Raw genomic sequence first — 23,580 nt, 5'->3', positions numbered from 1 at the left:
TTCCTAGCCCTCCCACCATTGTGAAGAGAAACAGCAATAATAACTAAATAATTAAAATTCTGATAAAGCTGATTTTCTCTAAGCATGAACATTTAGCTAAGTAAAATAACTTATTTTTTCAAGTTATATGAATATTTTAAACAAACAGATGATGAAATACAACCTAAACATTACCTGTAAAATCAGAAGGAAAAGGAAATACACATTTGCCACTCTTTGAAACTGTTCAAATAAATTAATGGGCAAGAAGGTGAGAATGTTGTACTTGCATGTGTGGATACGATTATCCTGAAAAAGAAACAGCATCACATTAGTTTGGGGCAAAGCATTGCTCATTATCAAACAGCTCTAAACGTACAAGACTGAGCATGAGTTATGCCAGAGCAAGAAAGATAAGTCAACTATCTAGGAAATTTCAAACTCTGTGTGGGCCAAGGGTTTCATTTTTCCCAAGATGACATGCTCCTGATACTAGATGCAATTACTGTTCAATTCCATAAAATCATCCATGACTAAAAAATTTATCAAGTGCAAAAGTCTGCCCCTGACTTTTTTTATTCTTATGTTTCATTCGTCTGGCAGCTATTTCTTGAGAACCTACTGTATGCAGACACTGAGCTCATGCTGGGTCTCGTGAGGTAAGAAGGAACTTTAAGGATCACCTGGTTCACCTTCCCAAAGCATGACCATGTAGATAACTCTGACAAGGGTCCCCTAGGTCTGTCTTTGAAAGTCTTCTGATAGGAAACTGATCACCTTGCCAGGCAGCCTATTTCCATTTCAGAATGGGAATTGCTAGAAAGGTCTTTATTATGAGAGACTCAAATCTGCCTCGCTGTAAATTTTGCCATATGCCAAATTCCGTCCCTGGGGCCACCTAAATCAAGTCTAAGCTCTTTCCATGTTGACAACCTTCAAATACTTGAAGATGACTCAGAAGACTCCCCTAAATCTTCTCCACTATGATCTAGACATTCCCAAAACCCTCAGCCATTCTCCATGACTTTTCATGGACATCTTTTCCAGGTCAGCCTCTTCTGCATCCATCCCAATCTCTCTGCATCTCTCTTAAAACATGGTGTCCAGAACTAAACCTAAACACATACTGCAGATCTGCTTCAACTGATCCGTGTACAAAAGAAATTCTGATGTTCCACATTCTGGATTATTGTACTAATATGCCTTAAACTTCATTAGCATTTTGTCATTTAATCTCACTGTTTATTCATATTGAGGGTTTTTTTAATTTTAGAATTTTATTTATTTTTATACAGCAGGTTCTTATTAGTTATCCATTTTATACATATTAGTGTGTATATGTCAATCTCAATCTCCCAATTCATCACACCACCACACCCCCTGCCACTTTCCCCCATTGGTGTCCATACGTTTGTTCTCTATATCTGTGTCTCTATTTCTGCCCTTCAAACTGGTTCATCTGTACCATTTTTCTAGGCTCCACATATATCTTCATATTGAGTTTTGATGAACTAAAATCTCTAGGTCATTTCTTCATCAATCACTAACAAATCAGGGCTCCCCTTCCTAAACATTCACAGTTGATTTTGTTTTAAATACTGATGATCTTTCATATATTCCTATTATACAAGCCAAATGAAAGCAATTAATCTTGAGTGTTGTATCCTAAAGTAGTAAACATTCCTCCCAGCTTTATGTCATCAAAAGATTTCAAACACATGCCTTTTATATAGTCTTCCAAAGCTATATAAAACTAATACATTAAAAAGTTCAGAGCTAAAAACCAAAAAACAATTTTTAAATTAAGGAAATAAAACTATGGCAAGCTACTAGAGACTTCTCCACAGATTAATGTTAATATCTTTTTCAGGTGTTTATATCTACCTAACTATATTCCCATGAGGCTTCTCTACCTTATTCACAAAGATAGCAGGAGAAATTTGGGGTGACAGATCTTACTGACATTCAGAATCAACATACCCAGAGAATTTCCATCCACTAATATTTCAAAATGGAGGTTAGTCTGTGTGACCTATTTTTTTTTAATTTATTTTTTACTGAAGTATATTCTATTTACAATTTTGTGTTAGTTTCTGGTGTACAGCAAAGTGATTCAGATATATATATATATATATATTCTTTATATATATGTCCTTTTTCATATTCTTTTTCATTATAGTTTATTACAGGATATTAAATATAGCTCCCTGTGCTATTGAGTAGGACCTTTCTGTTTATCCATTCTACACATAATAGTTTGCACCTGCTGACCCCAAACTCCCAATCCATTCATCCGCCACCCCCTGTTCCCCTTGGCAACCACAAGTCTGTGCTCTATGTCTGTGAGTCTGCTCCTGTTTCGTAGATAGGGTCATTTGTGTCATATTTTAGATTCCACATATAAGTAATATCATATGGTATTTGTCTTTCTCTTTCTCACTTACTTCACTTAGTATGATAATCTCTAGGCCCACCCATGTTGCTGCAAATGGTGTTATTTCATTCCTCTTTATGGCTGAGTAGTATTCCATTTTATATATATATATATATATTACCATATCTTCTTTATCCATTCATCTGTCAATGGAGATTTAGGTTGCTTTCATATCTTGGCTATTGTAAATAGTGCTCAATGAACATTGGGGTGCATGTATCTTTTCGAATTAGAGTTTTGTCTGGACATATGCCCAGGAGTGGGATTGCTGGATCATATGGCAACTCTATTTTTAGTTTTTTGAGGAACATCCATACTGTTTTCCATAGTGGCTGCACCAACTTACGTTTCCACAAACAGTGCAGGAGGGTTCCCTTTTCTCCACAACCTCTCCAGCATTTGTTATTTGTAGACTTTTTAATGATGGCCATTCTGACCAGTGTGAGGTGGTACCTCATTGCAGATCTGATTTACATCTCTCTAATAATTAGCTATGTTGAGCATCTTTTCATGTGCCTTTTGGCCATCTGTATGCTGTCTTTGGAGAAATGCCTATTTAGGTCTTCTGCCCAGTTTTTGACTGGGTTGTTTTTTGTGGCTGAGCTGTTTGTATATTTTGGAAATTAAGCTCTCTTCAGTCGCATCATTTGCAAATATTTTCTCCCAGTCCGTAGATTGTCATTTCTTTTTGTTTCTGGTTTCCTTTGCTGTGCAAAAGCTTATAAGTTTGATTAGGTCCCATTTGTTTATTTTTGCTTTTATTTCTATTGCCCTAGGAGACTGACCTAGGAAAACACTTGTATGATTTATGTCAGAGAATGTTTTTGCCTATGTTCTCCTCTAGGAGTTTTATGATGTCACATCTTATATTTAAGTCTTTAAGCCATCTTGAGTTAATTTTTGTGTGTGGTGTGAGGGTGTGTTATAACTTCATTGATTTACATGTAGCTGTCCACCTTTCCCAACACCACATGCTGAACAGACTCTTTTCTCCATTGTATATTCACACCTCCTTTGTCAAAGATTGATTGACTATAGGTGTGTGGGTTTATTTATGGGCTCTCTATTTTATTTCATTGATCCATATGTCTGTTTTCGTGCAAATACCATGTGGTTTTGATGACTGTAGTTTTGTACTATTGTCTGAAGTCTGGGAGGGTTATTCCTCCTGCTTTGTTCTTTTGCCTCAGAATTGCTTTGGCAATTCTGGGTCTTTTATGACCCAGAATTGGGTTCCATATAAATTTTAGGATTATTTGTTCTGTGAAAAATCTCATGGGTAATTTGATAGGGATCACATTAAATCTGTAGATTGCTTTGGGTAGTATGGCCATTTTAACAACATTAATTCTTCCAATCCAAGAGCCTGGGATATCTTTCCATTTCTTGAATCATCTTCAATTTCCTTTATCAATGTTTTATAGTTCTCAGCATATGTCTTTCAGCTCCCTGGTGAGGTTTATTCCTAAGTATTTTTTTTATGTGATTTTAAAAAGGATTTTTTTTTGCATTCCCTTTCTGATATTTCATTGTTAGTGTAAGGAAATGTAACCAATTTCTGTATGTTAATCTTGTATCCTGCTACCTTGCTGAATTTGTTTATCAGTTCTAGTAGTTTTTTGTGTGGAGTCTTTAGGGTTTTCTATATATAGTATCGTGTCATCTGTTTATAATGACAGTTTTACCTCTTCTCTACCAGTTTGAATACCTTTAATTTCTTTTTCTTGTCTGATTGCTGTAGCTAGGACTTCCAATACTATGTTAAGTGAGAGTGGACATCCTTGTCTTGTTCCAGATTTTAGCAGGAAGGCTTTTAGCTTTTCACCATTGAATATTAATTTGGCTGTGAGTTTGTCATAAATAATTTTTATTATGTTGAGATATGTTCCCTCTATACACACTTTGGTAAGAGTTTTTATTGTGAATGGATGTCAAGTTTTATCAAATGCTTTTTCTGCATCTATTGAGATGATCATATGGTTTTTGTCTTTCCTTTTGTGAATGTGGTGTATCACATTGATTGATTTGCATATGTTGAACCATCCTTGTTACCCTGGGATGAATCCAACTTGATGATGGTGTATGATCTTTTTTATGTGTAGTTGGATTCAGTTTGCTAATATTTTGTTGAGAATTTTTACATCTTTATTCATCAAAGATATTAGTCTGTAATTTTCTTTTTTGGTAGTGTCTTTGTCTAGTTTTGGTATCAGGGTGATGGTGGCTTCATAGAATGACTTTGGGAGTGCTCCCACCTCTTTAATCTTTTGGAAGAGTTTGATAATGATCAATATAATTTCTTCATTGCATGCTTGGTAGAATTCCCCAGTGAAGCCATCTGGTGCTGGACTTTTGCTTGCCATGAGTTTTTTTTTTTTTAATTACAGATTCCATTTCACTTCTAGTGATGGGTCTGTTCAAATTATCTGTTTCTTCTTGATTCAATTCTGGTGGGCTGTATATTTCTAGAAAGTTGTCCATTTCTTCTAGGGTGTCCAGTTTGTTGGCATATAATTGTTCATAGTATTCTCTTAAAGTTTTTTATTTTTTCCTGCAGTATCGGTTTTTATTTCTCCTCTTTCCTTTCTTCTTTTGTTTATTTGGGTCTTCTCTCTTTTCTTCTTGGTGAACTTGGCCAGAAGTTTGTCAATTTTTTACCCCTTTAAAGAACCAGCACTTTGTTTTATCAATTTTTTTCTACTGTTTTTTTAATCTCTATTTTATTTATTTCCTCTCTGATCTTTATTTTCTCCTTCTTTCTGCTGACTTTAGGTTTTGTTTGTTCTTTTCCTAATTTTTTAGGTGGTAAGTTAGATCGTTTATCTCAGACTTTCCTTATTTCTGGAGGAAGGCCTGTATCACTATGAACTTCCCTCTTAGAACTGCTTTTGCTGCACCCCACAGATTTTGTATGGTTGTGCTTTCATTGTCATTTGTCTCAAGGTATTTTTTAAATTCCTCTTTGATTTCATCATTGACTCATTTTTTTTTTTAGTAGCATGTTGTTGAATCTCCATGTAATCATTTTTTTCTCATTTCTCTTTCTGTGGTTGATTTCTAGTTTCATGCCATTGTGGTCAGGAAACATACTTGAGATAATTTCTCTCCTCCTAAATTTGTTAAGGCTTGTTTTGTGTCCTAGTATGTGGTCAATCCTAGAGAATGTTCCATGTGCACTTGAAAAGAATGTATATTCCATTATTTTTGGAAGTAATATCATGAAAATATCAATTAAGTCTAACTGTTCTATTGTATTATTTAGGATCTCTGTTGCCTTATTGACTTTTTGTCTGGAAGATCTGTCCATTGATGTGAGTGGGGTGTTAAAGCCTCCTACTATTATTGCATTCTCATCAATTTCTCCCTTTACACATGTTAGTATTTGTTTTATGTATTTGAGTGCTCCTATATTATGTGCATATATGTTAACACATGTAAATCCTCTTCTTATATTGATCCTTCTATCATTATATAGTGTCCTTCTTTATCTTTCTTTATGGCCTTTGTTTTAAAGTCTATTTTGTCTGATATAAGTATTGCTACCCCTGCTTTCTTGTCATTTCCATTTGCATGAAATACCTTTTTCTGTCCCCTCACTTTCAATCTATGTGTGTTATTTGCCCTAAAATAGGTCTCTTGTAGGCAGCATATTGTAGACTTTTGGTTTTTTTTATCCAATCTGCCACTCTATATCTTTTGATTGGAGCATTTAGTCCATTGATATTTAAGGTAATTGTTGATAGATATGTATTTATTGCCATTTTAAACCTCGTTTTCCAGTTGGTTTTGTATTTATTCTTGTTCCTTTCTTTTTCTTTTTGTTCTTCCTTTTGTGGTTTGATGGTTTTCTTTTGTATTATGCTTGTGTTCTCTTCTTTTTGGTTTTTGTGAACCTATTGTATGCTTTTGATTTGTGGTTACCTTATTTTTCAAGTATGTTAACCCATTCCAATATCTACTTGCTTTAGACTGGTAGTCATATGAGCTCAAACACATTCTAAAAAAAAAACCCTACATTTTCTTACTCTCCTCCCCACATTTTATTATTTTGATGCTGTTTTTTACATCTTCATGTACATCCTTTTGCTCTTCATTGTGGTTATCATCACTTTCACAAAATTAAAAAAAAATTTTTTTAATCTGTGCACTGGCTTAAGTGATTTACTTTCTGATTGTGATTTTCTCTTTCCTATAGATTCTTGCTTCTTTTCTACCTAGAGAAAACCTTTTAATATTTCTTTTAGGATAGGTTTAGTATTGCTATATTCTTTTTATTTTTTGCTTGTCTGATAAATTCTTTCTCTCTCCTTCTATTCTAAATGATAATCTTGCTGGGTAGAGTATCCTAGGTTGCAGATTTTTCCCTTTCGGGACTTTAAATATATCTTGCTACTCCCTTCTGGCCAGCAACATTTCTGTAGAGAAATCAGCTGCTGGCCTTTTGGGGGTTCCCTTGTAACTAACTCTTTTTCTCTTGCTACCTTTAGAATCTTCCCGTTAATTTTTGCCATTTTAATTATAGTATGTCTTGGTGTGGGTCTGTTTGGTTCATCTTGTTTGGGACCCTCTGTGCTTCCGGTAACTAGATATCTGTTTCCTTCTTTAGGTTTGGGAAGTTTTAAGCCATAATTTCTTCAAATACATTTTTGATCCCCTCTTCTCTTCTTCTCTTCTTACCTATTATGTGTAGATTGGCATGCTTTATATTATCCCATAGGCCGTGTATATTGCTTTCTTTTTTTTTCATTTTTCTTTCTGCCTGCTGTTCTGATTGGGTGATTTCCATTATTCCATCTTCCAAATCACTCATTCATTCTTCTTCATTATTCAGTTTGCTACTTATTGCCTTTAGCTCAGCTTTCATCTTAGCAAATGAGTTTTCTAATTTTTCTTGGTTCCTCTTTACAGTTTCTAGTTCCTTTTTACAATAATCTGCATTTCTATCAACAGCCTTTCTTAATTCCTTCAGTATTTTTATTACTTCCTTTTTTAACTTGGAGTCTATTAGACTGGAGAGGTTTGTTTCATTGTTTGTTCTTTCAGGAGAATTCTCTTGATCTTTTAATTAGGAATGGTTCCTCTCCTTCGTCATTTTACTTATATTTCTCTTACTCTGTGAGTTTAGGAGAAACAGTTATCTACTGTGGTCTTGGAGAGATGTTTTTATGTGAGAGCATCCCTGTGCAGCCTTGAATGAGTCTAATATTTTTGGTGTGTGGGCTGCTTTTAGTATGGATGCCATCTGCATCTTTCCTCAGTGTGTGCTGGCCATTTTCTCTTTGGTAGAGGGTGTGACTGGTGTGGTGATGAGAGCCTGCAATGGATATTGAGGGCCTCCTCTTTGTTCTGTGACTGTCACAGTCCTGTCAAGGGCAGGGCCTACTTCCCAGTTATTGGAATAGAAGCCCCCAGATCCATTTCTGAGCTGTGGTGTGAGGTAGGCAGGACTAGAGCACTCTGCTGGGGGACGAGCCACTGAGTATTCCTCCCCTGGAACTGTCCACCAGTGAGTACACTCTGTGGTGTCACCTGATACCTGTGGCATGGGCTCACAAAGTACACAGTCCTGCCTCAACTGTGGGAATGCAGGCAGTTGGCCTTGGTGTTCCTCCAGTGTTGTATTCACAAAGCCACCAGCACAGATCCGTAGGTGCAGATCCACTACAGTCAAGTACCAGGACCTCAGTAGTCATGCACCTGGACCTGCCATGGGAGCTATGGAAGCAGCCCAGACACAGCCCCACCTCCATGTACATACACCTGCCCGCAAAGCCCACTGCTGCTAATGCCGGACCTGCCCCAGACACGGGAGCACCCGTAGTCCACTAGGATATCCTGCACGCACTGAGTTTACAAAGGCCCCAGTGGTTGTGGTGTAAATCTGTGGATCACACAGCCATGGAGAGAGGGCTCAGATTTCAGCCCTGCTTCCTACATCATGCAGCCCCTGGGGATCAGTTCTGATTTCAGCCCCACCTCCACCTGTGGGCAATCCACTGGCTCTTGCACTCTCCCAGAGTTCATAGAGGTGGAGCCACACCTGCCGTGAGCACACCAAGAGTGAGACTGCTATGGTGGGGGCCCTGCTCCTCCCTTCATGCCCCCATTAACAATGGCACTTCACTTCTATGGTGGGCCTGGGCTCCTTCCATGTATACTCCCTGATTGCGGCCTGTATCACACTCCAGCCACCTCAGGCTGTCTCTGTGCAGCCAACCCCAATCCTTTCCCTGGGTCTGTCCTTTGAAGCCTGAGTTTAAGCACTCAGACCCCGCATGCACCAGCAGACATGCGTCTAGGGCTAGGGACAGAAGGGAGGTGGCACAGACCATCTATACTGGTCTTTCTCTGTTCTGCCTGCTGCAAACCCACTGCTGCACTCTCCTCTGGGCCTCTGAAGCTCCCCTTCTGTCCCAGCTGATCTCCCCACCAGTGAAGCAACTTTCCAGGGTAAGGGAACCTCTCCTCTTTCACAGCTCGTTCCCAGAGAAACAGGTCCTATCCTGATCCTTTTTTTTTTTTTCTTTCATCCTACCAACTTATATGGTAATCTTTCTTGCAATTCTGGCTGTCTGAGATCTTCTGCCCACATTCAGTAGGTATTCTGTGAGAATGGTTCCACATGTAGATATATTTTTGATACACTTGTGGGAGGAGGTGAGCTCCACCTCCTTCTATTCTGCCATTTTGATTGGAGCCTCCTGCCATGTGACTTGTTTTAAATTAATCTACACTGACTCCTAGCAATCACTACTACCTATTTAAAGAAAATACTGTCATCTGTTAAATCGCCATTTTTAACATCTACCAGGAATCAATGCATCCAGCTCTGTGAAACAAGCTGTGGGAGAGTAGGAGAGGTGTCAAGAGAAAGATTTGCAGCTTAGTTGGTCTGATGCATAGGATTGTGCTGAAAACTGTCTGTGAGCTGATGATGACTATTTTGCAGTGAGTTCTCTACCCAACTGGGTAGGAAGGCTGTGAGAGCTGTTGGTCACAACACATTTTTCTAAAAAAGGGACTTGGAAAAATAATGGGGAAGAGGAAAGCTAAGGAGAAAAAGCAGTTAACCAAAAGGATCACATATTCCTAATTCTATTTTATATTTTCCTTCTAAGTTGAAACTAAAATAGAGGTTAAGCCTGTATCTTGCTAAAAGACAGACAGAACATCCGCTGGGACCACAACATTCAAAACTGTAGCAGGAATTATAAAGAAACTCTCCTACAAAATTGAATTCCACGTAGGTGAAGAGTAAATTGTATGGGATAAAGTGATAATGCCAAATGGGGACTGTGACATTTCTGTTTAAACTGATGTATAGCAATGATGTGTTTGTTCTACGGGCTCTGTTGTGACTTAGTCACAGATGATGTGAACCCTCATAGCTGACTGGGAACAAGGAACGACGGCTCCCCCTCCTGGAGAATCTCTGTACCCTTTTACCTTTCTTTGTTTTTCATTCGAAAGGAATAAAACGTTTCCATTTCCACTGTCCTATCCAAGAATGTGAGCATGAGTAAGACCTTAATATTCAGTCATTTCATTGAGCCAGTCTGTTGGCTTACAGTCAAATTGTATCAAAACTCATTCTATAATACAGCACGGAAGATCTTCACCACTATCCTCTTAGCACTACTTTTCCATGAAGGACTACTAGAAATACCACAATTCAGAAGAAAGCAGGAGGAAGTGGAGGAGGAGGAAAGCAAGGAGAAAGGAGAACATCTAGGGAACCTGTAGAGCATCTTTAGCGCTGACATACATCAGGCTGGAAGTCATGGCTTTAGTCTGTTAGCCAGGTGGACCAATTAACTGACCCCATGATGAGGTAGGTTTAACCACACGGTCACAAGGAATCTTGGACCAAGACAGGCCTCCCATGTGGTGGGAAAGAGCCTGACCCTAGAGGAGCAGCAGGGACCATCTTCTCCCTGTAAGAAGCCCACTTCCAAGAGGAAGAGGGCAGAGCTGAGCTGAAGAGACCCAGATATTCCCCCAAGATTGATGCATCAAGTGAATAATTCCACGTCTCATGGGGCAGAGTGAGAAAACGGGTGGGCAGAGAAATGTCACCCCAGTAGAGACCCCTCCATCCGGAAGCCAACATCAGAATGAGGAAAAAGCATTGCTCCTCTAAAATACATTAATACAAAGACCCTGAGATGAGCAGAAGGTGGCACACCTGCAGATCTAAAAGAGGGACTATGAGGCTGGACTACAGAGGTCAGCACAAACTGAAGTTAGAGAGAGAAGTTTCTTGCAATCTATACTAAGGATTTTTGTCTTTATTTTAATGTCTTAAGTAATCCTGATAAAATTCTAATTTTAAACGATTACCCTAGCTATGGGGGCAGTGGGGGAGGGGGAGAACAAAGATGGAGGCGACAAAGAACAGACGTGAGAAGACCAATGAGGAGGTCTTTCAGTTAGTACAGATGAGAGATGATGGGTGGCTTAGACCCGGGTGATGGCAGAAGGGGCAGCAATGAATAATAATAAACAACAACAACAACAATAGCTGATATTTATCAAGCTCTTACTGTGTGTACTGTTCTAAAAGCTTTACATTTCATAGCTCATTTTTTCCTCATAACATTCTTATGAAATAGGTATCATTATCCCCATTCTACAGAAGGGAAATCCAAGGTACAGTGATATTAGTAGTTTATGCAAGATTGCACAGCTTATAAGTAGTGGAACCAAGATTTGAATCAAGGTACTCTGCTTCCAGAACCCATTCTCTTCACCACTGTGCTTCTCCAGTTCACTGCAAAGCAGATGTCTCTTCTGCTTTCAGAGCAATCAGCCCTTGCTTTCTCCTCTACTCTGTATTTCTGGCCTGCTGTCACTTTCTCACCAAAGAAATACTGTCATGTCTACCCCCTCCTCTTGAGTCAACCCCCTCAGTAGGAGGCCCAGTTACCTACTGCCTAATGTATGACCACAACGTCCTTGTACTCCCTTTCAATCCCCCTCAAAGCTCAATATACGCAAATAGTATAGCTAAGCACTCCCTTATTTCAGCTTTCCAACAGAAGCAGCAAAAGTCCTTTACATTTGCAACACTGACTACTTGGTGGAAGGGAAGAATAAAGTAAAAAATGATATATTGTTCAAGGGGGACATCAAATAAAATATTCATAAAATAAGAAGCATTATTTTTTATAATCAGATTTTGTTGTGTAATCATATTGCTTAAGAAAACAAAGCAAATAGACAGTAACAAACACTGCTAAACTAGGAAACAGAGCATTTGAGGAGTTTGCCTCAATCTTTCCACTGGCAAAATGGAGTTAATAATATTTCTCATTATACATTTATACAATTGTTGTGGAGATAAGGTGATATCATAGACATGAAAGCATCTTTGCTAAGTTGAAAAAATTACACAAATAGAAGATTTTTGTGAGCAATCCTCAAATAACCCAAATGGGTTTAGGAAATCCAACGTCTTAGGCAGGATAAACCAGGTATGCCAGAGTAACAAACAATTCCAGAATCTTCACGGTTTAACATAATAAGGGTTTATTTTTTGCTCATACTACTTGTGCAGCCTGAGCCAGCAGGGAGGCTCTGCTCATCACAGTTACTCACAATGAACCAGCCACCACCTCAAACGCTTCCAGTTGCAGTACCAGAGGGAAAGAGAAAGTTCTGAAGAGTCTCACACGACAAGTTAATGCTTCAACCCAAATGCTCACAGCTCATTGACCAGAAAGCGTAACCAGGGCTTCCCTGGTGGCTCAGTGGTTGAGAGTCCGCCTGCCGATGCAGGGGACACGGCTTCGTGCCCTGGTCCAGGAAGATCCCACATGCTGCGGAGCCTGTGCTCCGCAACGGGAGAGGCCACAACAGTGCGAGGCCCGCGTACCACAAAAAAAAAAAAAAAAAAAAAGAAAGCATAACCATGTGTCCAAAAGGCAGAAAGCCAGAAACACTAATGGACACCACTAATGGCTATCACAACCATAAATGGAAACTAACCCTAATATCTGAAGAGTGCAAGACACATCAGTTACAAAAAGTAAATATCAAAAACCTTAGTGCCCCCAATCCAGTCCTGTTTTAATGCCAGGTATAAGAGACATTTGACTATTTCCCCCTTCCCCTCAGCTAACAGTGCTCCAAGTTTCTTAGTCCTGTGATCTGGATGGACTTAACTCTCCTCCATAACTCCAGGGTCAGGCCCAGATTAGTTTAAACCAACTACATGGCCCATCCTCTTAATTACAATTTTGATTTCAGGGATTAGCACGTCACTATGTCATGTGATTAAGGTCTTACTAACACTCAGCCCTGGGAATTTGCTGGAGATGTAGGCTTTCTTTCTCTTACTAGATTCCAATCTGGAAGCAAGTAGCGTTAGCCGTCACTCACAGCATCTCGGGACCATGAGTGGAAGAGGCTGCAAAGAATAAATCCTGCACTGAAGATGCAGGGCCAGGAAATGCAGAGAACAAAACTAGACCAAGCCTCTCTTGGGGCTAGCCCTACCTCTAGACTTTTTAGTTATATGATCTGTCCGTGTATGGTATTGTCTAAGTCAATTTGAGCTGATTTTTCTTTTACACCCAACCAATTGAATGCCAGGTAAGACCGTTAATAATATATACAAGATCTGGGCTTCCCTGGTGGCGCAGTGGTTGAGAGTCTGCCTGCTGATGCAGGTGAAACGGGTTCGTGCCCCAGTCCGGGAAGATCCCACATGCCACAGAGCAGCTGGGCCCGTGAGCCATGGCCGCTGAGCCTGAGCGTCTGGGGCCTGTGCTCCGCAACGGGAGAGGCCACAACAGTGAGAGGCCCGCATACCGAAAAAAAAAAAAGAAAAAGAAAAAAAAAAATACAAGATCAGTTTACATTTTTATATAGTAGTTTACTTTTATCTCTATATCTGCTTTAAACAGTGAGTCATGGAAGGCTGAGCCTAAATGCGTTTGGAGGTTGTCTGGGGACACTGCCTGCGTCTGTGAATCCCACAGTCCAAACCCCAGGAGTTTTCGCAATGAGTACCAAATTTTCAGCACTAGCAAAAGATCTTTCCACATGTGAGCAAACATTTTTATGCCATGACAGGTATAAAAAGTAACTGAGGGATCTTGAGTGGGGAAAAAGCCTGTTTATCTTACCACAAGAGGAGACAGATATAGTATTGTTACAGTACAATCTGGATTCCAGAGAGAGAAATAGCCCTGACTCTTAAGGGAGAGATCATCTCTAAACCATAAAATGAAAACCAAAAAGAGACTGTGCCCACAGACTACTTGCATTAAAAAGGAAGTGGCCTAAAGGCATTTGCACCATGCGGGAAATATGCGAAACACCCATGTTTATGCAAAGATCCCCAAAGAATGCATGTATGGGGCAAGCGGGCCTGGAGATTGGCTGTCTGGCACCTCACTGGTACCAAGTAGACGCACAACTCCTCAGTATTAGTCAAATGTTGCCCACTGAAGAGTCTACAGCGTTCCAGCTTGGGAGGAATGGAGAGGTGATAATGCTCCTCTATGAACTATTAAGGGAGGGCCAACCCACAGAAGGGGCTTTACAGAGAGCTGTCGACAAACCTTGGCTACAATCAGTATCATCACCACCACCATCACCACCATCAGCAGCAGTATAACATTTTCCTGAGCCTGGGCTCCCCATCATGAACAAAAACTTGTGGGAGTGAAAGAGCAGAGGCCACAATTCTCCCAACGTTCATCTATTCATTCAACTAAGGGCCTTCTATGTGTCAGGCACTGTGTCATTGAGCCAGGACTACAGAGCTGAATAAAGTCCTTACCCTCCTACAGCAAGTTGGCACTTTAGTTGTAGAGAGAGAGGCAGACAATAAACTTGTAAACTGATGACACAATTTAAGAGAGTGAGCAATGCTATGAAGAAAACAGTGAGCAATAGAGCAGCAGCACCTTGCCTGACAAGATTCCCTTAAGAAGCCTGCTTGTTTGGCTTTCCAGGTTAATGCAAACTCAAGTTTACGATATCTGATGAGACCGCTGGGGTACCTGTCCCCCAGGGGATGCCCCAAACCGTTCTTCAGGCTATCAGGAAAAAAAATTAAGAAGAACTTCCATAATATATTTTAACAAAATATTCAAAAGTTAAGGTTCCCTAATGTTTAATGTGCAGATTGTCTTTATTATATATGTATACACATACATAATCATACAAACATAAATACACTTATATAAATACATATATATGTAAATATTATAATTATATATATAAAGTAAATACAACTATATTGGGAAAGTTTTCTTTTTACAAGTAGGAAGCATGCTCAAAAAGTTTGAAGACTGTATAGTTTTGCTTGTTATCATTGGTGTATTTGTTTATTAGTTCGGTTGCTCTCTTTCTTTCTAATTATTTTTATTTTTTTATTTTAATAACTTTATTTTATTTATTTATTTTTTCTTTCTTTCTTTTTTATTTCTTTTCACCCTTTTGTTCTGAGCCGTGTGGCTGACAGGGTCTTGGTGCGCCAGCCAGGCATCAGGCCTGAGCCTCTGAGGTGGGAGAGCTGAGTTCAGGACATTGGTGCACTAAAGACCTCCCAGGCCCTCATAATATCAATTGATGAGAGCTCTCCCAGAAATATCTGTCTCAACGCTAAGACCCAGCTCCACTGAAAGACTAGCAAGCTCCAGTGCTGGACAATCCATACCAAACAACTAGCAAGACAGGAACACAACCCCACCCATTAGCAGAGAGGCTGCCTAAAATCATCATACGTTCACAGACACCACGAAACACACCACCGGATGCGGTCCTGCCCACCAGAAAGACAATATCCAGCCTCATTCACCAGAACCCAGGCACCAGTCCCCTCCACCAGGAAGGCTACAGAACACACTGAACAAACCTCACCCACTGGGGCAGACACCAGAAACAATGGAAACTATGAACCTGCAGCCTGCAAAAAGGAGACCCTCAAACACAGTAAGTGAAGCAAAATGAGAAGACAGAGAAGTACACAGCAGATGTACTTCTGCTGCAGATGAAGGAGCAAGGTAAAAACCCACCAGACCAAACAAATGAAGAGGAAATAGGCAGTCTACCTGAAAAAGAATTCAGAGTAATGATAGTAAAGATGATCCAAAATCTTGGAAATAAAATGGAGAACATACAAGAAACGTTTAACAAGGACCTAGAACTAAAGAGCAAACAAACAATGATGAACAACACAACAAATGAAATTTAAGATTCTCTAGAATGAATCAATAGCATAAAAACTGAGGCAGAAGAACAGATAAGTGACCTGAAAGATAAAATAGTGGAAATAACTACTGCAGAGCCGAATAAAGGAAAAAGAATGAAAAGAATTGAAGACAGTCTCAGAGACCTCGGGGACCCCATTAAATAGTCCAACATTCAAATTATAGGGGTCCCAGAAGAAGAAGAGAAAAAGAAAGGGACTGATAAAATATTTGAAGAGATTATAGTAGAAAACTTCCCTAATATGGGAAAGGAAAGAGTCAATCAAATCCAGGAAGTGCAGAGAGTCCCACAAAGGATAAATCCAAGGAGAAACATGCCAAGACACATATTAATCAAACTATCAAAAATTAAATACAAAGAAAAAATATTGAAAGCATCAAGGGGAAAAGCAACAAATAACATACAATGGAATGCCCATAAGGTTAACAGCTGATCTTTCAGCAGAAACTCTCCAAGCCAGAAGAGTGTGGCAGGGCATATTTAAAGCAATGAAAGGGAAAAACCTACAACCAAGATCACTCCACCCAGCAAGGATCTCATTCAGATTCCACGGAGAAATTAAAACCTTTACAGACAAGCAAAAGCTAAGAGAATTCAGCACCACCAAACCAGCTTTACAACAAATGCTAAAGGAACTTCTCTAGGCAGGAAACACAAGAGAAGGAAAAGACCTATAATAACAAACCCAAAACAATTAAGAAAATGGTAATAGGAACATACATATCGATAATTACCTTAAATGTAAATGGATTAAATGCTCCCAACAAAAGACATAGACTGGCTGAATGGATACAAAAACAAGACCCATATATATGCTGTCTACAAAAGACCCACTTCAGACCTAGGGACACATACAGACTGAAAGTGAGGGAATGGAAAAAGATATTCCATGCAAATGAAAATCAAAACAAAGCTGGAGTAGCAATTCTCATATCAGATAAAATAGACTTTAAAACAAAGACTATTACAAGAGACAAAGAAGGACACTACATAATGATCAAGGGATCCATCCAAGGAGAAGATATAACAATTGTAAATATTTATGCGCCCAATATAAGCACAGCTCAATACATAAGGCAAATGCTAACAGCCATAAAAGGGGAAATGGACAGTAACAAAATAATAGTAGGGGACTTTAACACCCTGCTTGCACCAATGCACAGATCATCCAAAATGAAAATAAATGAGGAAACACAAGCTTTAAATGACACATTAAACAAGATGAACTTCATTGATATTTATAGAACATTCCATCCAAAAACAACAGAATACACTTTCTTCTCAAGTGCTCATGGAACATTCTCCAGGATAGATCATATCTTGGGTCACAATTCTAGCCTTGGTAAATTTAAGAAAATTGAAATCTTATCAAGTATCTTTTCTGACCACAGTGCTATAAGACTAGATATCAATTATAGGAAAAAATCTGTAAAAAATACAAACACATGGAGGCTAAACAATACACAACTAAATAAGCAAGAAATAACTGAAGAAATCAAAGAGGAAACCAAAAAATACCTAGAAACAAATGACAATGAAAGCACGATGACCCAAAACCTATGGGATGCAGCAAAAGCAGTTCTAAGAGGGAAGTTTATAGCAATACAATCTTACCTCAAGAAACAAGAAACATCTCAAATAAACAACCTAAACTTACACCTAAAGCAATTAGAGAAAAAAAGAGCAAAAAACCCCCAAAGTTAGCAGAAGGAAATAAACCATAAAGATCAGATCAGAAATAAATGAAAAAGAAATGAAGGCAATGATAGCAAAGATCAATAAAACTAAAAGCTGGTTCTTTGAGAAGATAAACAAAATTGATAAACCATTAGCCAGACTTATCGAGAAGGGAAAAGACTCAAATCAGTAGAATTAGAAATGAAAAAGGAGAAGTAACAACTAACACTACAGAAATAAAAAGGATCATGAGAGAATACTACAAGCAACTATATGGCAATAAAAGGTACAACCTCGAAGAAATGGACAAATTCTTAGAAAAGAGCAACCTTCAGAGACTGACCCAGAAGAAACAGAAAATATAAACAGACCAATCACAAGCACTGAAATCGAAACTGTGATTAAAAATCTTCCAACAAACCGAAGCCCTGGACCAGATGGCTTCACAGGCGAATTCTGTAAAACACTTAGAGAAGAGTAACACCTATCCTTCTCAGACTCTTCCAAAATATAGCGGAGGGGAGGAATACTCACAAACTCATTCTACGAAGCCACCATTAAGCTGATACCAAAACCAGACAAAGATGTCACAAAGAAAGAAAACTACAGGCCAATATCATTGATGAACACAGATGCAAAAATCCTCAACAAAATGCTAGCAAACAGAATCCAACAGCACATTAAAAGGATCATACACCATGATCAAGTGGGGTTTATCCCAGGAATGCAATGATTCTTCAATATATGCAAATCAATCAATGTGATAAACCATATTAACAAACTGAAGGATAAAAACCATATGATCATCTCAATAGACGCAGAAAAAGCTTTTGACAGAATTCAATACCCTTTTATGATAAAAACTCTCCAGAAAGTAGGCATAGAGGGAACTCACCTCAACATAATAAAGACCATATATGACAAACCCACAGCCAACATCATTCTCAATGGTGAAAAACTGAAACCATTTCCACTAAGGTCAGGAACAAGACAAGGTTGCCCACTCTCACCAATGTTTTCAACACAGTTATGGAAGTTTTAGCCACAGCAATCACAGAAGAAAAAGAAATAAAAGGAATCCAAATCATAAAAGAAGAAGTAAAACTGTCACTGTTTGCAGATGACATAATACCCTAAAGATGCTACCAGAAAACAACTAGAGCTAATCAATGAATTTGGTAAAGTAGCAGGATACAAAATTAATGCACAGAAATCTCTTGCATTCCTATACACTAATGATGAAAAATCTGAAAGAGAAATTGAGGAAACACTCCCATTTACCATTGCAACAAAAAGTATATAATACCTAGGAATAAACCTACCTAAGGAGACAAAAGATCTGTATGCAGAAAACTATAAGACACCAATGAAAGAAATTAAAGATGATACAAACAGATGGAGAGATATACCATGTTCTTGGATTGCATGAATCAAAATTGTGAAAACGACTATACTACCCAAAGCAATCTGCTATCAAGATTCAATGCAATCCCTATCAAGCTACCAAAGGCATTTTTCACAGAACTAGAACAAAAAATTTCACAATCTGTATGGAAACAAAAAAGACCCCGAACAGCAAATGTAATCTTGAGGAAGAAAAACAGAGCTGGAGGAATCAGGTTCCCGGATTCACAAAAAATTTCACAATCTGTATGGAAACAAAAAAGACCCCAAACAGCAAATGTAATCTTGAGGAAGAAAAACAGAGCTGGAGGAATCAGGTTCCCGGATTCCAGACTATACTACAAAGCTACAGTAATCAAAAGAGTATGGTACTGGCACAAACAGAAATATAGATCAATGGAACAGGATAGAAAGCCCAGAGATAAACCCACACACATATGGTCACCTTATCTTTGATAAAGAATATACAATGGAGAAAAGAGAGTCTCTTCAATAACTGGTACTGGGGAAACTGGACAGCTACATGTAAAAGAATGAAATTAGAACACTCCCTAACACCATACACGAAAATAAACTCAAAATGGATTAAACACCTAAATGTAAGGCCAGACACTGTAAAATTCTTAGAGGAAAACATAGGCAGAACACTCTATGACCTAAATCACAACAGGATTCTTTTTGACCCACCTCCTAGAGAAAGGGAAATAAAAACAAATATAAACAAATGGGACCTAATGAAACTTCAAAGCTTTTGCCCAGCAAAGGAAACCATAAATAAGTTGAAAAGTCAACCCTCAGAATGGGAGAAAATATTTACAAATGAAGCAACTGACAAAGGATTAATCTCCAAAATATACAAGCAGCTCATGCAGCTCAATATCAAAAATACAAACAACCCAATCCAAAAATGGGCAGAAGACCTAAATAGACATTTCTCCAAAGAAGATATACAGATAGCCAACAAACACATGAAAGGATGCTCAACATCACTAATCATTAGAGAAATGCAAATCAAAACTACAATGAGGTATCACCTCACACTCGTCAGAACTGTCATCCGCAAAAAATCTACAAACAATAAATGCTGGAGAGCGTGTGGAGAAAAGGGAACCCTCTTGCACTGTTGGTGGAAATGTAAATTGATACAGCCACTATGGAGAGCATTATGGAGGTTCCTTAAAAAACTACAAATAGAACTACCATATGACCCAGCAATCCCACTACTGGGCATATGCCCTGAGAAAACCAAAATTCAAAAAGAGTCATGTACCAAAATGTTCATTGCAGCTCTATTTACAATAGCCCAGAGATGGAAACAACCTAAGTGCCCATCATCGGATGAATGGATAAAGAAGATGTGGCACATATATACAATGGAATATTACTCAGCCATAAAAAGAAACAAAATTGAGCTATTTGTAATGAGGTGGATAGACCTAGAGTCTGTCATACAGAGTGAAGTAAGTCAGAAAGAAAAAGACAAATACCGTATGCTAACACATATATATGGAATTTAAGGGAAAAAAAATATCATGAAGAACCTAGGGTAAGACAGGAATAAAGACACAGACCTACTGGAGAACGGACTTGAGGATATGGGGATGGGGAAGGGTGAGCTGTGACAGGGCAAGAGAGAGGCATGGACATATATACACTAACAAACGTAAGGTAGATAGCTAGTGGGAAGCAGCCGCATGGCACAGGGATATTGGCTCGGTGCTTTGTGACCACCTGGAGGGGTGCTATAGGGAGCGTGGGAGCGAGGGAGACGCAAGAGGGAAGAGATATGGGAACATATGTATATGTATAACTGATTCACTTTGTTATAAAGCAGAAAGTAACACACCATTGTAAAGCAATTATACCCCAATAAAGATGTTAAAAAAAAAAAACTAAAAATAAAACTACCATGTGACCCAGCAATCGCACTACAGCACATACCCTGAGAAAACCATAATTCAAAAAGAGTCATGTACCACAATGTTCATTGCAGCTCTCTTTACAATAGCCAGGACATGGAAGCAACCTAAGGGTCCATCAACAGATGAATTGATAAAGATGTGGCACATATATACAATGGAATATTACTCAGCCATTAAAAGAAACTAAATTGAGTTACTTGTAGTGAGGTGGATGGACCTACAGACTGTCATACAGAGTGAAGTAAGTCAGAAAGAGAAAAACAAATACCCCATGCTAACACATATATATGGAATAAAAAAATTAAAAATTTTCTGAAGAACCTAGGGGCAGGACAGTAATAAAGACGCAGATGTAGAGAATGGACTCGAGGACACAGGGAGGTGGAAGGGTAAGCTGGGACGAAGTGAGAGAGTGGCATGTGGGAACAGATAGCTAGTGGGAAGCAGCCGCATAACACAGCGAGATCAGCTCAGTGCTTTGTGACCACCTACAGGGGTGGGAGGGAGACGCAAGAGGGAGGGGATATGGGGATATATGTATACATATAGCTGATTCACTTTGTTATACAGCAGAAACTAACACACCATTGTAAAGCAATTATACTCCAATAAATACGCTAAAAAAAATTTTTTTTTGAAGATTGTCAGACTAAACATTGTCATGGTCAAAGGAAATAAATAAGACCCATGTGTCACCAAGACTTGGACACAGAATGGAGAACGTGTGACTTTGTGTGTAATGGTGTCTCCGTGTTACACAATGACACCAGCTAACAGGTATTGCCTCCTTACATATGCCAAGCACTGTGCTGAGCACTGTACATACATCATCTCAGGTAATCTAAACATTCAGGGAGCTGTTACAATTTCAGCACCATTTTACAGATGACGAAACTGAGGCTCAGAGCAGTTCCAAGGGTTGCCCATAAGAGTTATGCTTCATAGAGTCATGTGTTCTCCCAAATGGTGTGTGTTTCCTGGGAAATGAGTCAGAAACAAGGAGTCCTTAGACTCTCTCTTGATCCATGAACTCACTGACCCTCACAGAACATTCTTCAGCTGGTGAAGAAAAGAATCTCCCTAAACCAAAGCACAGTAAAGGGTACACACTAATCCAATCAGCTAGAGTAGTCGCTTTCAGCCTTTTCAATCTAGGGAGAATGTCACAGGGTTTGTCTAGGGAGCGTCATTTCCCATCTAGACCTCAGAATCACAGACAGTGGCAGCAAGCTCTCAGAATGGTCTCAGTCTCGCCCCAAAGCAATCTGCTGACAATGTCATAAATCTTGCTCTGTTTTCCACTCTCAGGTCTTGGTTTAGTGTTCCAGCATCTTAAAGACTGCTCTAGAGCTACTAAGTGGCCTATGAATAGTAAAATATCTACTAAAAACTAATATTGGACAATTACCAGGGAAACAAAATAAATTTCCCTCTAAGATTAATTTAATCACACTAATTTTTTTTTCTCCAGTGTGTTTAGATGCATACAATATAAAAGACTTTTAAATCGTTCCAGATAAAGTGTTAACTTTTCTATTGTGACTTCTGAAAAAGAACTAAAAATGCTCTTAAAATTATACAGAGGGAGACAGATCTAGTATACGTCTTCTCCAGAGAGATAAGAGGTAAAACAAAAGAAAGGCATAGAAAAGAAAAAAGACGTCAAATATATTTCAGTGGGACTTTCACAGGGCATCCCTAATGATTTGTTTGTCTGCTAGTTCTGCTTTTCCAAAGTTCTTCTATGCCTCCCCCTTGAAAGTCTGCTATCTGCTGGGGAGCAGGCCCTCAGCTTTGGCTCATTGCTTCATCTCAGTCTAGGGCTTCAGAGGCCTTGGACGACCAAAGTGGGCATTTCTTTGAGTTGATGTGGGGCTGGCTTGCTGAACTACAAGGGCGCCTTTGGATAACTTAGGGCATACAAACCGCTTTGTTTATTAGGACTAAAAATTAGACCATGTAGCACAATCTGGGAACTAGGCCAAATTTCAGGCAGGACCTCAGCATTTATGACAATAACAAAGGCACAGTGGAAAAGTCCAGTTAATGAGGAAAGGCACCCATAAAGAATTTCCCAAAGACTCAAGGGGTTATAATAACATACTACATATAGTCTAATCCTTCCTAAGACTCTACCTCTTATACTAGGGTTCTACACAAATAACACCAGCTCTGGGGAAGTATGCAATTTTCTCCTGAACCCCTGAGGATCCGATGAGAAATGTGTGCAGCTCTGAGTTCTCACCCTCTGCAGGATGCTGGGGCAACTGGGACCCCTGGCCAACTCATGGAGGTGTCCTCCTCCAACATTCTAGGCTTTCCTGGCCTCCAGCCCATTCTCATTCAGGGTAGGATGATAAATCTAAATTTAGATAAACCCACACTACTTGGCTTTGTGATTCTGTTGTTGTTGTTGAGTGGCGTTTGTTTGGGAATAAAGGTATTGAAGGGAAAGAACAGAGGACAAGTTGGGAAAGAGGGAAGGAAAATTGTCTACATGGAATGGGGGAAGAGAGAGGCTTTAAAACCATCTTCTATCATTAAAACACAATAACAATAATTTATAAATTAATGGAAGTGTCAATCTTTTATTTTTTGTGATATTTAATGAATTTTCATCAAATTTGCAAGTTTTGCTTAGGATGGCTTACGTTAAAATAAAGACTACCCTAAATTTGCTTCTAGTAATTGGCAATGGGATTCCCTAACGACATACATAAAAGTAGGCAGGTGTCCTCTGTAGGGGCTGACAAATAGATTCATTAAGAAGCTCAAGCGAGTGCTGAGCAGAGCAAGAGCTGCCAAGATGTGAACAGAGAAAACGCACAGTGGTTTCAAATGTGAGAAGGGTAAGCTGGGACGAAGTGAGACAGTGGCATGGACATACATACACTACCAAACGTAAAATAGATGGCTAGTGGGAAGCAGCCGCATAGCACG

The 23,580-nt window shown here is 39.0% G+C and overlaps 1 protein-coding gene across 10 annotated transcripts in view; it reads right to left on the bottom strand.

Annotated features, from left to right (window-relative positions):
• Window positions 1-23,580, bottom strand: part of ATP8B4 (ATPase phospholipid transporting 8B4 (putative)) — a 287,386-nt gene that overhangs the window by 168,792 nt on the left and 95,014 nt on the right. For all 10 annotated transcript variants that reach the window (XM_024761880.1, XM_024761893.1, XM_024761884.1 and 7 more), the window contains one exon: window positions 175-288. In XM_024761880.1, coding sequence (XP_024617648.1) covers window positions 175-288 — 114 coding nt within the window. The remainder of the gene's footprint in view (window positions 1-174; window positions 289-23,580) is intronic.

Source organism: Neophocaena asiaeorientalis, unplaced genomic scaffold (genome assembly GCF_003031525.2).
Source record: "Neophocaena asiaeorientalis asiaeorientalis breed wild unplaced genomic scaffold, Neophocaena_asiaeorientalis_V1.1 scaffold111, whole genome shotgun sequence".
NCBI classification, from domain to species: Eukaryota; Metazoa; Chordata; class Mammalia; order Artiodactyla; family Phocoenidae; genus Neophocaena; species Neophocaena asiaeorientalis.
The sequence above is the reverse complement of the archived record's forward strand: the minus strand, read 5'-3'. Positions and strand labels throughout refer to the sequence as shown.